Source organism: Macaca mulatta, chromosome 9, assembly GCF_049350105.2.
Source record: "Macaca mulatta isolate MMU2019108-1 chromosome 9, T2T-MMU8v2.0, whole genome shotgun sequence".
Taxonomy (NCBI): Eukaryota; Metazoa; Chordata; class Mammalia; order Primates; family Cercopithecidae; genus Macaca; species Macaca mulatta.
In genome coordinates, this window is record NC_133414.1 from 125,912,755 (window position 1) to 125,927,745 (window position 14,991).

Here is a 14,991-nt window from a genome sequence, read left to right on the forward strand (position 1 = left end):
AGGGAGGAACTAGGCTTGCCCCCAAAGGAGTCTGAAGTTTTTAAGAGGGGCTTCTGCTTCTAGCTAAGGTGCCTAGTGGACTCTTCATGGATGATTATCTGCCTGAGGGAGAGGCAAAGCTGGTGTGGGGGAGACTGTGCAGAGGAGGTGGACAGTGCCAAAGCCAACATATGAAAAACCCTGATCTGTTTCAGATTGACCAAAGCTTTCTTCTAAGTTGTCCTGTGAGTCCATAGAAAAGATGTGATTATACAAATTCATTCAAGCACATTCTTCATCAACATGTGCACTTTCTAAGGGAAGGCCCACCTGCATAGTTACACAAAAATGGCACTGACAGGTTAGGGGGCTGGCTTGAGAACATAAAGGAAATCAGTGTCAAAGCCGAAAGCCCCAAACCCTGTGATTACTACTATTATTTTCTACTTTTCTTCCCTTTCTCTGAGCTTTCTTTGCAGAGGTGGCTGAGCATTAATTCTAGTGTGCAAATGTGGAGGTGGCGAGGGCATTTAAACTACTTAGGAAAAATTCTTACTTCGCTGGTACCCGCTCTCACCGCCATTCTAACCTTCATAAAAGAATCCTTCTCTGGTTCAAAAGAAGTACAAGCACTATTGTTGCCACATGCCAGCTAAAAGTTTATTCCTATCAACAGGGAGAAGATTAAAGACTGGGTCTCCTTCATGTCATCATTTCTCCAGGTTATAAAAGCAACACATCAGAACACAGAGGTGACTCCATATCACTAACAAAATAACAGGGCACCTGAATACAACCCTCTTTCAATAGAAAACAATGGTAGCTTTCCTTTGCCTCCTTAGCAACTGGCGTTAATACAAGGAATAAATAAGTGAGAAAATGTACATCCTTATTACTTTTTATGATTAACAATAGAAAAAAATTCTTCTGTGTTTTGTGAGAGAGCTAAAATACAGACACTTCAGACTTTTATTATTGTGGTAGAGGGAGGAAAAGTTAACTGTGGCATTTTTAAGTAGTAGCTAGAACATAGTATTTTCCATCGTTGTTATTCAAGGTGCATGACAAGCTCCCTTTTGAATGATTAAGTCTAGGGCAGGTTCTAAAAAAATGTTTTTCATGTATCTTGCATTTTTAATATAAGGTATCTTTCATGTACGTGCTTAGTAGTTTTACATTTTAAATTTATTTCAAAAGGGCCTCTGCTAATGTTCCCAAGTCCTTTCTCAGGGCAGACTTTTATAGATGGAACTTTGGCCCCTAGGTATCTTTTTTGACATGTTTTCTAGGTTGTTCCATGCTTACAGCAAAAGCCAAAGAGAAGGAGAAATCAAGGCATGTCTTCAAGTAGACTGAAATGATTAGAGCAAAGGGAACTAGGGCAGAGGACGTCAGAAAGAGACACAGTTGAGAAGACAGGTGGAGGGAAACGCTGGCCATCTCTGAGGGTCATGCTAAATGTCCTCAAGGGTTTAGAAACAGGAGAGAGACAAGTTCGGCTCTTTTCTTGGTGAGATAATGCTGGCAGGCCAGTGGCATGAATGTTAGATCACTGTGGGGAAAGACGGGAGGCAAGGAGCACAGTAGAGAGGCTGCTGTTTCATTCCAGATGGAGATCAACGGTGCCCTGACTGATTCCTTTTTTGTGAGCAGGAGGAACTCTCATTGGGTAATAAAAGAACCCTCTTCTACCCCAGCCCTCTCCTTGGCCCTCCCAGCACATCGGAGGCTGTTGGTTCCAGCTCACCAAGAAATGGTCTCCAGGACACGGTAATGGGGCTCACTTCTTTCTCAGGACAGCACACCTGGGAGTCAGCTAATGCTTAAAAATCTTACCAATTAGCAATTGAATTTAACCACGCCCACCTTCCTCAAAGCCCGATGCACTATAAGAATGATTCTTAGCCCTGATGTTTATCCCATACCACAGATGAGCCTCACTCAGGGCTTGCCCTGAATACGTCTCAGTGTATTCATTGATTTTGGATGCTCTTGATATGCTTTGGGTATGCTAGTGTAAGACCCTTTGCTAAACCAAAACCTGGCCGGCGACTTCTTCCTTTCTTTCACACAGAGGGCACAGATCCCTCTGCCAAAAGATTTCCCAGACACCACCTGTTTTCTGCCCATTCTGTCTGTATTCCTCAGGCAAAGGCCAAGTTTCTTGTTAATTTCCTCCCTTTACCTTGATCAATCTTGCTTCTCATTCATTATAGCTGTCTCTCACTTCATCCTCATTTCTAATGAAATCCATTTGAAGACATAAAATATAATGTAATCTGCCTCTTGAAAGCGACTTGTAATTGGACCTTCAGCTTTCTTGGATTTGCAATGTTCCCAACTTGGGATATTAGTCATAAACATGCTGAGTGGTTTTGTCCTCTGGCACAGATACTATTTTGTCTCTTAAAGACTTATCCATTGACTTTGCCCTGTCCATGTATACCAAGTACATCTAATGAGTCCTAGCCCCTTATTTTACCTAGTTGGTAGCTCTCCAACTATTTTGAAAGCTTTTTGTAGCATATCAAATTCACCATGCCAGACACTTCACCTCAGTTCTTCATTTAGTGAGTAGAAACGGTGGTATGCAGCAGTTAGGAAGCTTCACCCTTTTCTGTAAGCACCTCTTGCTTTTCACTCATGATATCTCCTTTCCCCTAGAGATAACATTATTTGTCATCTTGCCTTTTCACACTATAGATCCAGTGATTTTTAAACCAGCTCGAGTTAATAGTACTATTTGCCTTGCTGGGTGATGGTGGTGGTGGTGGTTAAATTAAGTGGATTTCCTTTACCTCCAACTCAGCATAATCTGGCCCCATGAGCTTGGAGCCTAAAACATGGACAGAACTTAAACATACGTATATTTAAAAACTTGACCTTTTGGCCGGGCGCAGTGGCTCAAGCCTGTAATCCCAGCACTTTGGGAGGCCGAGACGGGCGGATCACGAGGTCAGGAGATCGAGACCATCCTGGCGAACACAGTGAAACCCCGTCTCTACTAAAAAAATACAAAAAACTAGCCGGGCGAGGTGGCGGGCGCCTGTAGTCCCAGCTACTCGGGAGGCTGAGGCAGGAGAATGGCGTAAACGCGGGAGGCGGAGCTTGCAGTGAGCTGAGATCCGGCCACAGCACTCCAGCCTGGGCGACAGAGGGAGACTCCATCTCAACAACAACAACAAAAAAAAAAAACAAAAAAAAAAACAACAAAAAAAAACCACTTGACTTTTTTCCTAGAGAACATTCAGGGTCTTTTCCAAACCCCCTGCTCTGAGGCATTGTTCTTGGAATTTTTCTGCCACGCGAAGAAGCTACTTTAGTAGAATATTGTGTATCTATGGGGAAGGGGAGGCAATAGTGGTTGAATCTAGATGGAAACCTATAATTCATACTATCACATGATCAACACAACCAAATTCCGTTGCCATGGAAACAATAGAAGTATGTGAACAGAACACAAAAGAAAAATATGGAGCAGGAACAGCAGAGGTGCAGCGCCTAGATTCTGGGTTAATTACATTCTCAGATGGTATTGGATGATAACAGGAAAAAGATGAGGGTGGCAACTCCAGAGCTTAGTGACTTAGAATACCACCCACAGGGCCGGTCATGGTGGCTCACGCCTGTAATCTCAGCACTTTGGGAGGCCGAGACAGGTGGATCACAAGGTCAGGAGTTTGACACCAGCCTGGCCAATATGGTGAAACCCCATCTCTACTAAAAAATATACAAAAATTAGCCATGCATGGTGGTGCGTGCCTGTATTCCCAGCTACTCAGGTGGCTGAGGCAGGAGAATCACTTGAACCAGGAGGTGGAGGTTGCAGTGAGCCGAGATTGCGCCACTGCATTCCAGCCTGGGTGACAGAGTAAGACTCTGTCTCAAAAAAAAAAAAAAAAGAATACCACCCACAGGAGAAAACCACTTGTTCTGAGTGACTGTTCCAAATGGTAGAGGAAAAAAAGCCTGAGTGCTATGCTTATATTTTTTCATCCTCAGTGGTGACCCAGACTCAAGAGGCAAGTTGAAGTTGTGTGAGCTTCCAGATGTAACCTTGGAAGACCCTCTGGTCTTTTTTAACCCAACTAATTTATTATGGGTTTTCCAGAATGCATGTGATTTAATTCTATCTCTTGCAAAGAAAAAGCAAAGCATTTTTATCTCTTTTCTTCAGCATTTAATGGAAAAAAGTTCTCCAGGATTTAGGCAAGCTCATCTACAAGATTTACCAGAAACCACTCAAGATGTGAAGGAAGAGAATTATTATCTTACTCCTCGAAGTGTTCTTTTAGAGGTAACCCTTTCTTGTCCATTCATCATTTGTTTCTTTCACAAATATTTACTGAAACCCTGCCATGCACTTTTCGTGCAATACTAGGCTAGGGTCAGTGGGAACACAGAGGTAAATCAAATACAGATGACGTGCTCATGGCGCTGACACTTGGCTAGGAGCCAGCTGTAATACAAGACAGAAGGGTTCTATGCTGAAGAGAGATGCTTATAAAATTCTAGGGGTGCATGAGCAATGGGAGGAGGAGATGACTTTCAAACAAAAAATCAGGAAGATTTCAGGGATGAGATGACATTTGACCATACATGATGAGTAAAATTTGGATGTGGGGGATTGCCTTGAGGAGTCTTTCTGCATTCTTAGCAGAAAGAATAATGTGAGTCAAGGTGCTTGGGTGATCAGTTGTGTGCTGTGTATTGATCAGTCTATTGATCAGTTGGAGGCCCTTACTGAATGCCTTCTGAGCAGTAGTCACTGTACTGTACTGGGCACGGTGGCTAAAGTAATGAGCCTGACATCACCCTGCTGAGTGCATAGTCTTGTCAGTTACCACAGGATCATGCTGCACAAAAGACGTGGCCAGTATGCTCCGGAAGCAATAGAAAAAGAGCAGATTTTCTGTCACTACTAGAGTCAAGGAAGGCTTCCGGGATGAAGTGCCATTTGATACATGCATGGGGAATAGTTCAGTGAGGCTGCATCCTAGAGTGTGTGAAAGGCATAGTGGGAGATAAACAGAAGAAAAGAGCCAGCCCATGAAGGGTTTTGAATGCCAAGTTGACTTCATTCTGTAGACAGCATAGGGGAAGCGATGGCTTCTGAGTTGGGAAGTATCAAAACCTGAATTATCCTCCATTAGTATTAACCCAGCAGCTGTATCCGCTGTGGACTATAGAGAGAAGAGAATGGAAGTGAGAGATAGGAAGACAGAATGGAGGGTGGCAATGCTGCATCATTTCCCAAACTGAGGGTTTTCCGTAAGAGGGTGACATATGTTTATATAAAAGAAACATTCTGGGGTCAAATAAATTCTGGAAACACCCAGTTAAAATAAGTTAAACAAACTTCTTAGCAGAATTCTCAGAGCATTTAGTATGCAGTGGTGCACTGTAAATAGTCAAGTCAAATACAACACATGGTGTTTCCCAAGCTCCTTTGAGCACATAGTTCTTCTTTCACCAAAAGATTTTCATGTTTGTGTTTCCTGGGATGCAGTCTTTTATGATAGTCCAGCCAACCAATCAGACGTGTACTGAGCATCAGTTAGAGGCCTGGCCTTTGCTAGGTACTTTATGATAGGCAAAGTCTAGTAAAGCAGACAAAACTAAGCTAAAAAGACAAAAAAATAAATAAATAAGTACAAAACTATGCAATGGAAATTGAGAGAAAGGAGAGCTCTGCAGTAACTGAGGTGATCAGAGGGGGCTGTGGGACTTCAGGCAGGCCTGAACATGATTTCAGTAGGCAGGAAGGAAAGATGGCACGCTAGGTGAAGAAGACTGCATGAATATGGCGACAGAAGAGCACCATTTGCAGGGGGCCAATGGGAAGACTGGCTTGACTGGAAGGAAGGTTTCCATCATGGGTTAACGGTGAACTTAGGTAGGCCTTAGGGTTTCTGAGCAATCATCGCCACAAGTGACTCTCCTTGTTCTAAGGGGGCTATTGAGAGCTTCCTAAGGGCAGTGTTTTCCTAGACCATTGTAGCATCCCTGAAGCCACTTGGCCTGCCTGTGAGCACAGTAGCCTGAGACCAGCTACACATTGTGTCAAAGTCTTTGACCCAGCCAAGTGCCATGATTCTATAGTAGAACTGATTGGGGAAACGCTTTCGTGTCATTAAGTGCCTAATGGTGAAACAGAAAGATAAATAGCAATTTAGTTTCAATAGAAATAACACTTGTGTCAGCCACATGAGGGATCCAGGAGAAGAAAATTGACTTTGAGTCCTCCAGAAGCTTTGCTGGTTCAGTCTCACGGAGGTAAGGTCAGTTGATATTTCCCAAATGAGAACCACGTTCATCCACTGGAAACTGTACCTCTATGTCAGAGCCCAGAGCTGTTAACACTAGAAATAAGAAGGTACCTGACTTATCGGTAAACTGGGATTCTTACATCTATTCCTTTTATCTACAGTTGGATAATGTCATTGCTTCCAGTGATTCTGGTGAATCCATTGAAACTGATGGTCCAGACCAGGTGTCTGGAAGAATCGAGTGTCATTATGAGCCAATGGAATCCTAGTAAGTCAAAGTGCCATTCAAAAATTTGATTTTTGCTCATCTGCTGTTATGGAACAATGACTGTCAGTTCATTTCAATAGTTGATAAACTGATGCCAAACATTACCACAGACCAGGTTCCACATATTATTCCATCATCTCAACACACAAAAATGAGGGAGTCACGTCTCCACCCACAGAAAACCACCGATGACATCCTCAGGACCTTTTCCGTCTCCTGAGGAAGTTATCTTCTACTTTGCATTTATGTCTCTCACACTCTCGCTTCTGTCCTCCAAACACTGTAAAGGGTAATTTTGATTCCATATCCATTTTTAGAAGGAAAGTTTGTTGGATTTGATTCTATCTGTGGCTGTGATTCTGATAGTTGGACATACTTCAAGACCTTGCTAGTCTTCACATGGCTGTTAGCTACTGAAATCTGACACACACAGGGGAACACTGTAAAAACACATGCTAAAATAGGGCTTGTTTTAACTTCTTATACTCTAGTTTTTTCAAAGAGACATCCCATGAGTCTGTGGATAGCAGCAAAGAGGAACCCCAGACCCTTCCAGAGACCCAGGATGGGGGCCTCCACCTGCAAGAACAAGGCTCAGGAATTGATTGGTGTCTTTCTCCTGCCGATGTGGAAGCACAGACCACAAATGACCAAAAGGGGTCGGCCTCACTAACTGTTGTGCAATTGTCTATATTAATCAAGTAAAGCTCTAATTTCTAAAACTTTATGGGCCCTAAGAGCAAGGCAGGCTCCCTCCCACTGTTTTGTTTGTTTGTTTGTTTTTTAACTTAAAATTAAATTTTAAAGCCATTCCTAAAAATCTCCAAGTCAGCCAAAAACTTGACCATCTTCTCCCTGTCATTGACGTTGTGGCCAAGGAGAGGGGATGATAGAGCTGAAGTAAAGCAGTCCCCGGGGCTGGGGGTGGCATTTTCAGCTATTTTTAAAAATCACCCCTTGGCTAGTCTTTCAGTTCCCAAGACTTGGGATCCAAACCGATCTGAATAGCATGTCAGTCAGTTTTCCCATGAGTGTAATTATGGGCATGCAAGTTGCATGGGGCTTAGTTATAGACCAGGAGGGGTTATTTAGGCCTTAAGTGATACCAAGAGCATTTGGTACGACTGATGTAATTTTAACTCTTTTCCGTGCCTTCTTCTACGGAATCATTTCCAGCAAAGAAATATGCAGACTGGCCTGATGTGGACAGTTATATAACCAACTTAGTCCATTTTCCCTCTGTTCCCGTAGTCTACCATCCACTACCACATCCCAAGAGGATTTTTCAGTAACTTAAATTTATATTATTCTCCAAATTTTTTGGACCTTTACCTGTGCAATATCATCTCAGAAATAGAAAGTGCAGTTAAGAGCCATGGCCAGTTGTCTGATGTGACTTTTACAAATGTCTTGTTCATAGTAACATCCCTGATGGAAGCCAAGTGGAGAAACTGAACATTTTCCTTTCTCCTCCTGATGTCATCAACTATCTTGCTCTCACAGAAGCCGCAGGACGGATATGGTAGGTTGGAGATTTGACTGTTGTGGATTATAAATGGGGCTGGAAGCTTTGAAGAGAACAGTTACATCTTGAAACAGTGTATTTGGCAACACTGACTCGGGTTGGGGGGTCGGGGACCTCGGACTGTTGTCTTGCTGTTGTTACAAAAGTCTTTGAGGCCGAAATCAGGGTCTTGTGCAGGAAAGTCAGCTGGGAGGTGAGAGGGGGGAATAACAGGACCCAAAAGTTCAGGAAGCAGCCATTTCTGACTCCTTGAAGGGAGGAAGAATGGGCGGGGATACAGATGACCCAAGGACATCATTTCTGATCACTGTGCAATGAGTATTTGATGAATGAGTGAAATTACTGAAGTCAACAGGAATCAGAGGCCTAAAAGAAGAAAGCATATCAGCTTCTAAGACTTCCAGACACAAGGTAAAAAAAACAAACAAACAAACAAAAAAAACTGCTAGTCACGGACACAGACACAAAAGACTGTGTGGCAGAGAATTTTCTTAAAGCAATCACTGTCTATTTGATATGGCATTTTTAAAAAGACTTTGTAATTTATTTTGATGGAAGATTACATCTTCGTAAGAGAAGAAAACTCTTTAATGTAAACGCTACACAATAGTTGTCTTATAAGTTCTAAGAAGGGAGGAACCACACCTTCCATTTTTTTTAAATAGTCCACAATCCAAGGCTCAATACACACTTGACCAAAACTGTGGAGTCCTCCATAACTGAGCTGCTTCATTCCTTAATTCATTTATTTGTTCATTAGATATTCATTGTGTAATCATTACACCCTCACTTCCAACAAACGCTGAGCCCTCTTTCTTTGCTTGGAACCATGGGGTTTTAAAAATTAAAAAACAAAACAAACAAAAAGGTGACATCATACTTCTGGGGTCATGTACCCTCGTAAAAAAAAAGACAGCCACACAAACAAGTAAATGTAAAATGCATTTTATTTAAAAATGTAACAAATCAGGTACTCACACAATGTAATACAAGTCCAGGGGTAGGGGAAATGAATTATAGCAGAGGAATGGGATGTACGATTTTATGGGCCTTTGTAAGAGCAGTATAATTTGAGCTGGGCTTTGGAGAAAGGGTTAGGCTCCTGTAGTAGTGACAGAGGAAACAATATTCTAAACAGATGGAGATAGTCTACTTCAGAGGTGGTGCCACGTGACCTAGAATCAGGACTCCCTGTAGACTCCACGTGTGCCCTGTCCTCCTGGCCGGCTGAGCCTCACACTGGTGTCGGATGTTGTATTCCCACTGCAGTGTGTCTCAGTGGGAAGGCCCCCCACGTCTGGGATGCATATTTTGCCACGGAGATCATCTTTTGGCGGTGAATGGCCTGAAGCCCCAGAGCCTGGACGAGTTCTCCTTGTTTCTCACCCGGTCCATCCAGAAGGAGGTGAGCTGTACTGACCAGCCCTGAACAGGGCAAATCAGTACCAGAAGGAAAAAGGTCTTAGATGGAGTCTGAGAGGTACCCTGAGTATAAATAAGGCTCCTCATTCTTCCACCACCAAGTGCAAATAACAGAATGTTCTTTTAGGACTATTTCAGGATTCTTTCATATCAAGTAGCATTTGGAGAAGGCACTGGGCTAAGAGACACAGCACCTGGGTTCAGGACCTCAGATCAGTGTGATGTAACAAAAAGAGCTTGCATGCAATCAGACTGGTACAGGGATTCCAAACCAGGTCCTTCAACCAATTTGTGCCTCAGTTTTCTTTTCTGTAAAATTATGGCTAATGATAGTGCTGGTTGTTGGATAATTAAATGAGGTAATATGTATAATGTGCTTACAAAGGTGACTGGCACATATTAGGTAATCAATAAAGTTACTAGTTACTTTTACTTCTACTACAACTGACCATGGAATGTTACTCAAGCCCATTTTTTAAAGCCTCAGTTTCCTCATCTCAGAAATCGTCACAGCCCTAATTTCCTCATAGAGTATTGCAAGAATTAAACATAATATGTGGTGAAGGGCACAGTGGCTGACACCCGTAATCCCAGCACTTCGGAAGGCTAAGGCAGGAGGATCAATTGAGCCCAGGAGTTCAAGGTTACAGTGTGCTATGATTGCACCACTGCACTCCAGCCTGGAAGACAGAGCAAGACCCTGTCTCAAAAGAAAAACAACAACAAACCAACCCTAATATATGGGTATGTTGTTTTTTCATGGACTAGCTATTGTCCTGCATGTCACTGCAGTCTTCATGTGTTAATTCCTTCCCTGGTCTACTTTTCTTTCTAATTAGCCCTGTGACCTTAGGAAATTCACTGCCTTCTCTGGACTTCAGCTTATTCTCACTAAAGTGAGAAGTTGGTTTTCAGACTGTACGTCTTACATCCCTAGGATAGAGGTGAAAGGAAACGAGAGGAAGGAGAGAGTATGCTGGGTCTTCAACCAGAGAAGCTCATGTTTATCTTTTATCTTTTATAAAAAAAGATTAGTCCAAAATGTTGGACTTTCCTGTTAGCTTTCCTTAAGACACAGTTCTTTGGCTTCAAATTTCTGAAAACCATTGTATTAGATGATTTCCAAATTTCTTCCAGCTCTGGGAATTTTGTGATTGTGTAGCGTATCTATATTAAGAACAGGTCTTATCTCTTCTGCACTATGTAATAGTCCTGTTGGTCATACAAATTGTGCTATCCCTATTACTCATTACCCTAAATGAGTAATCCCAGGAGGATAAGTGAGTGAGTTGTCTAAGATACATAACTAGTTAGTGGCAGAGCAAGTACATATTCATTCACTTTCTATTTATTGAGCATCTACTGGGTGCTAGATACTGTGCTAAATTCAAGAGCTACAAAAATGGCCTCAGCCTGAGCTTAAGAAGCTCACAGATTAGTGGATGAAGCAGGCATGTTATGTGCTACTTGCAATACAGTGTGTGCCCTGAGATATGAACACAGGGCCACAGGATCACAGAGGTAGAATGGAGTAAATCTGTATGAAGGAAGCCAGCATGGTGTCTCAAAGAAAGTGCTGTTGGGCTTGGGTTTTGAAGACTGGATAGGAAAGTGCATGGCAGAAAAGAAGTAGATTTCAGGGCCCCAGTCCAACAATCTGGTACCTATAGCACATTTTCTCTGCCAAAGATCCACACTGGGCTGGGCAAGGTGGCTCACACCTGTAACCCCAGCACTTTGGGAGGCTGAGGTGGGCAGATCATGAGGTCAGGAATTTAAGACCAGCCTGGCCAATATAGTGAAACTCCCTGTCTGTACTAAAAATACAAAAAATCAGCCAGGCGTGGTGGTGGGTGCCTGTTATCCCAGCTACTTGGGAGGCTGAAGCAGGAGAATCGCTTGAACCCAGGAGGCAGAGGTTGCTGTGAGCCGAGACTGCACCACTGCACTCCAGCCCGGACAGTGCGAGACTGTTTCAAAAAAAGAAAAAAAAGGATCCACATACACTGGGGCCAATATAAGCTTCTGAACTCTTCTGAAAGTTACCAAACACTACTCTGACCCAAAGATCCAGGCATTAATTCAGAAGCCAGGAAAAGGGTCTTTGCCTGTGAGCAGATCCAGGAATGGCACCTGGGTGTTGCTGACTACAGTTTATCCTGACTGCCTTTCCAGACTGTGTAGTCATTGCATAGGAAAGGGGCAACTGCATTTCTCTTGTGCTTGTTCTGCCTTCCCTTTCCAATTGAATTGATAACAGCTCCTACATGCTACTGAGAAATATGCAGTATCCATCTTCATGATTATCTGGAAGATCAGAAAATTCCTTTACTTTCCCACCGCCACCATTCCTGACTTCTTTCTTGGTATTGACGGGTATCCATTGCTCTTTTAACACTCGAACACATGGTCCCTGGAAGGAAAACGAATATTGGAAAAGGGAGACGTGGAAGCAAAGGAAGAACAGCCATTGGCCCTTGATGTTTTAAAGTGCTTGAATCAATCCCATTTACTCTCCTTCCTGTTATGCTACGGATGAGGGAATTGGAGGTTGGGGTGGGAATGGGGCAGGGATTGAGAGGGGAGAGAACTGAGATTTTCAAAGGAAGGGGAGAAGGTGTGTGCAGGGGAAGGACATGATAGGTTGCAGGAGAAACTGATCAAGTTTCAATTTCCTCCCAATCTTGTCTGGGTGAGTCCTGTCTGGTGGTTTCATTTTGATTCACTTGTTTCAAGAGGCCTTTTAATTATTGGTGCAATTGGACCCCTGAGAGCACCATCAATGCTACCTGGATCCTTCCTTAAAAGCTCAGCCCCATGGATGCCAGAAAATAAAAATCCACCTTCCACCCAAGTAGCCAAGTAAGTCATCCCTGTCTTCTTCTGGCCCAGATATTACAGTTCGCTGCAGGACTTTCTTCAAAACCAGCTCCCAAGGGTATTAATGAGGACAGATTGGGAAGCAACAATCTGAAAGATAATCTTCAATCATTGAACTTTCTTCTTTCCTGTGTTTTAGAAGTTAAAGCTTACCATCGGCAGGATCCCAAATTCAGAGACATTTCATGCTGCGTGCTGTACGTGTCCCTCAAAACGCCAAAGTGCTGCACCTTCTCAGCTGGGTAAGCCTCGACTGGACAGGGCTCCCAAGAGGAGTCCGGCCATTAAAAAGAGCCAGCAGAAAGGAGCTGGGGAGTAACGCACCCCAGACCCATGGCGGTAGAACCAGGATGGAGCCGGGACTGTCCAGCTCTGCCACCCGCTACTGCCATGTGATAGGAGACAGTCAGCACACCCCTCTGAATTTCTGCATCTGCATCTTAACAATGGGGATGACTATTCCCTGTCTGGTTATTGCGTCAGAGATGTTAAGAGGGTCACATGACATGATTGGAGGACCTGGGGGAAATGGAAGTCCTTATTATCTCAGCTATTGTCCCAAACACCACAGACACAGATTGGGTCAGTCCCTCACGTAATACATGCCATGTTCTGTGAGGATGTGGTCCACACAATTCCTTCTTTGTTAAAGGACACACAGTTGCAAATTCTTACTTCAAGAAGGCAAGATTCGCAAGGGAGATGTGATACCCGATCAGGCTTCCCAAACACCTCCTTCCCAACACCTCCTTTCCAGACACCTCCTTCCCAGACACCTCCTTCCCAACACCTTCCCAAACACCTCCTTCCCAACACCTCCTTCCCAGACACCTCCTTTCCAACACCTCCTTCCGAACACCTGCTTCCCAAACACCTCCTTCCCAACACCTTCCCAAATACCTCCTTCCCAACACCTTCCCAAACACCCCCTTCCCAACACCTTCCCAAACACCTCCTTCCCAACACCTCCTTCCCAAACACCTCCTTCCCAGACACCTCCTTTCCAACACCTTCTTCCCAAACACCTCCTTCCCAACACCTTCTCAAACACCCCCTTCCCAACACCTTCCCAAACACCCCCTTCCCAACACCTTCCCAAACACCTCCTTCCCAATACTTCCTTCCCAGACACCTCCTTCCCAAACAAACACCTCCTTCCCAAACAAACACCTCCTTCCCAAACACCTCCTTCCCAAACAAACACCTCCTTCCCAAACAAACACCTCCTTCCCAAACAAACACCTCCTTCCCAAACACCTCCTTCCCAAACAAACACCTCCTTCCCAAACAAACACCTCTTTCCCAAACACCTCCTTCCCAAACAAACACCTCCTTCCCAAACAAACACCTCCTTCCCAAACAAACACCTCCTTCCCAAACACCTCCTTCCCAAACACCTCCTTCCCAAACAAACACCTCCTTCCCAAACACCTCCTTCCCAATACCTCCTTCCCAAACACCTCCTTCCCAAACAAACACCTCCTTCCCAAACACCGGCCTCTCCTCAACCCCACAAGCCAGAGTGCTGAGACAGAGTGGCCTTTTGGATTCAATAAGTATCTTGTTCTCTTAAAGACCCAGCAACTATTTTAGAAGTTGCAGCAGTTTTAGGTCATATGCAGCTAAGATCAGCTTGCTCTACAAGCAATAACATCTCTACTTAGCACTTCAAGGTTGAAAGTTCTTCACTAATGGATCCATTGACTAATTGATCCTGGAAGGTCAAAGGAATAAAATTCTTTTTTATAAATAGGAAAACAAAGGCAGAGAGCTAAAGCACTAATCAAACTGGGGACTGTTAGAACAAAAACAGGCTTCAGAGAGAGGATTTTACCATGCTGTTGTTTCACATGGTAGAAATCACGGCCCAGAGCGATGAAAGGCATACCCTCTTTGTTTCTCCAAGTTTCATAACCGTTCAGTTGCAGAACCAAGAATCTAAAACCAGCTCTGGGAAACAAATGTCCTGTTGCCAGCCTCATATTTGGACTTGGATTTGAAAATACCTTCAGCACTTAGAAGAGACATTCAAATACATTTCATTTCCTGTTATCCAGATTGTTCGGAAAGTATTAAAATTTTTTCATTTACATGCTGATATGGTTTGGATCTGTATCCCTAACAAATCCCATGTTGAGTTGTAGTCCCCAGTGTTGGAGGTGGAAGTTGGTGGGAGGCAGCTAGATCATGATATCGTGGGAGTGGATTTCTCGTGAATGATTTATCATCATCCCCTTGGTGCTATTCTCATGATAGTAAGTTCTCGTGAGATCCGGTTGTTTAAAAGTGTGCAGCACCTCCCTGCTCACTCTTTTCCTCCTGCTCCTGCTGTGTAAGATGCCTGCTCCATCTGCCACAAGTGAAAGCTTCCTGAGGCCTCCCCAGAAGCAGATGCCGCCATGTTTCCTGTACAACCTGCAGAACTGTGGGCCAATTAAACCTCTTTTCTTATAAATTACCCGATCTTGGGGATTTCTTTATTTAATGTAAGAATGAACTAATATGCATGCCCTTTTGGATCTACTGTTTCTATAAACTTATCCTACAGAAATACACATATACACAAAGATACATGTAAAAAAAATAGTTTACTACAGCATCGTTTGTAATAATAAAAATCAGGCCGGGCACAGTAGCTCACACCTATA

The 14,991-nt window shown here is 43.5% G+C and overlaps 1 protein-coding gene across 10 annotated transcripts in view; it reads left to right on the plus strand.

Moving 5' to 3' along the window:
- PLEKHS1 (pleckstrin homology domain containing S1) overlaps nucleotides 1-14,441 on the plus strand; it is a 48,531-nt gene extending 34,090 nt beyond the window's left edge. For 5 of the 10 annotated variants that reach the window (XM_015148216.3, XM_077947545.1, XM_028826883.2 and 2 more), the window contains 8 exons: nucleotides 656-731; nucleotides 1,633-1,749; nucleotides 4,157-4,276; nucleotides 6,410-6,516; nucleotides 7,008-7,217; nucleotides 7,937-8,038; nucleotides 9,311-9,446; nucleotides 12,483-12,795. In XM_015148216.3, coding sequence (XP_015003702.3) covers nucleotides 656-731; nucleotides 1,633-1,749; nucleotides 4,157-4,276; nucleotides 6,410-6,516; nucleotides 7,008-7,217; nucleotides 7,937-8,038; nucleotides 9,311-9,446; nucleotides 12,483-12,662 — 1,048 coding nt within the window. In that variant the 3' untranslated portion in view covers nucleotides 12,663-12,795. Of the gene's footprint in view, nucleotides 1-655; nucleotides 732-1,632; nucleotides 1,750-4,156; nucleotides 4,277-6,409; nucleotides 6,517-7,007; nucleotides 7,218-7,936; nucleotides 8,039-9,310; nucleotides 9,447-12,482; nucleotides 13,267-14,265 lie in introns of those variants that run through there. The other 5 variants (XM_015148217.3, XM_077947547.1, XM_077947548.1 and 2 more) reach the window with 3 other exon arrangements.
- Nucleotides 14,442-14,991: the final 550 nt, after the last annotated feature.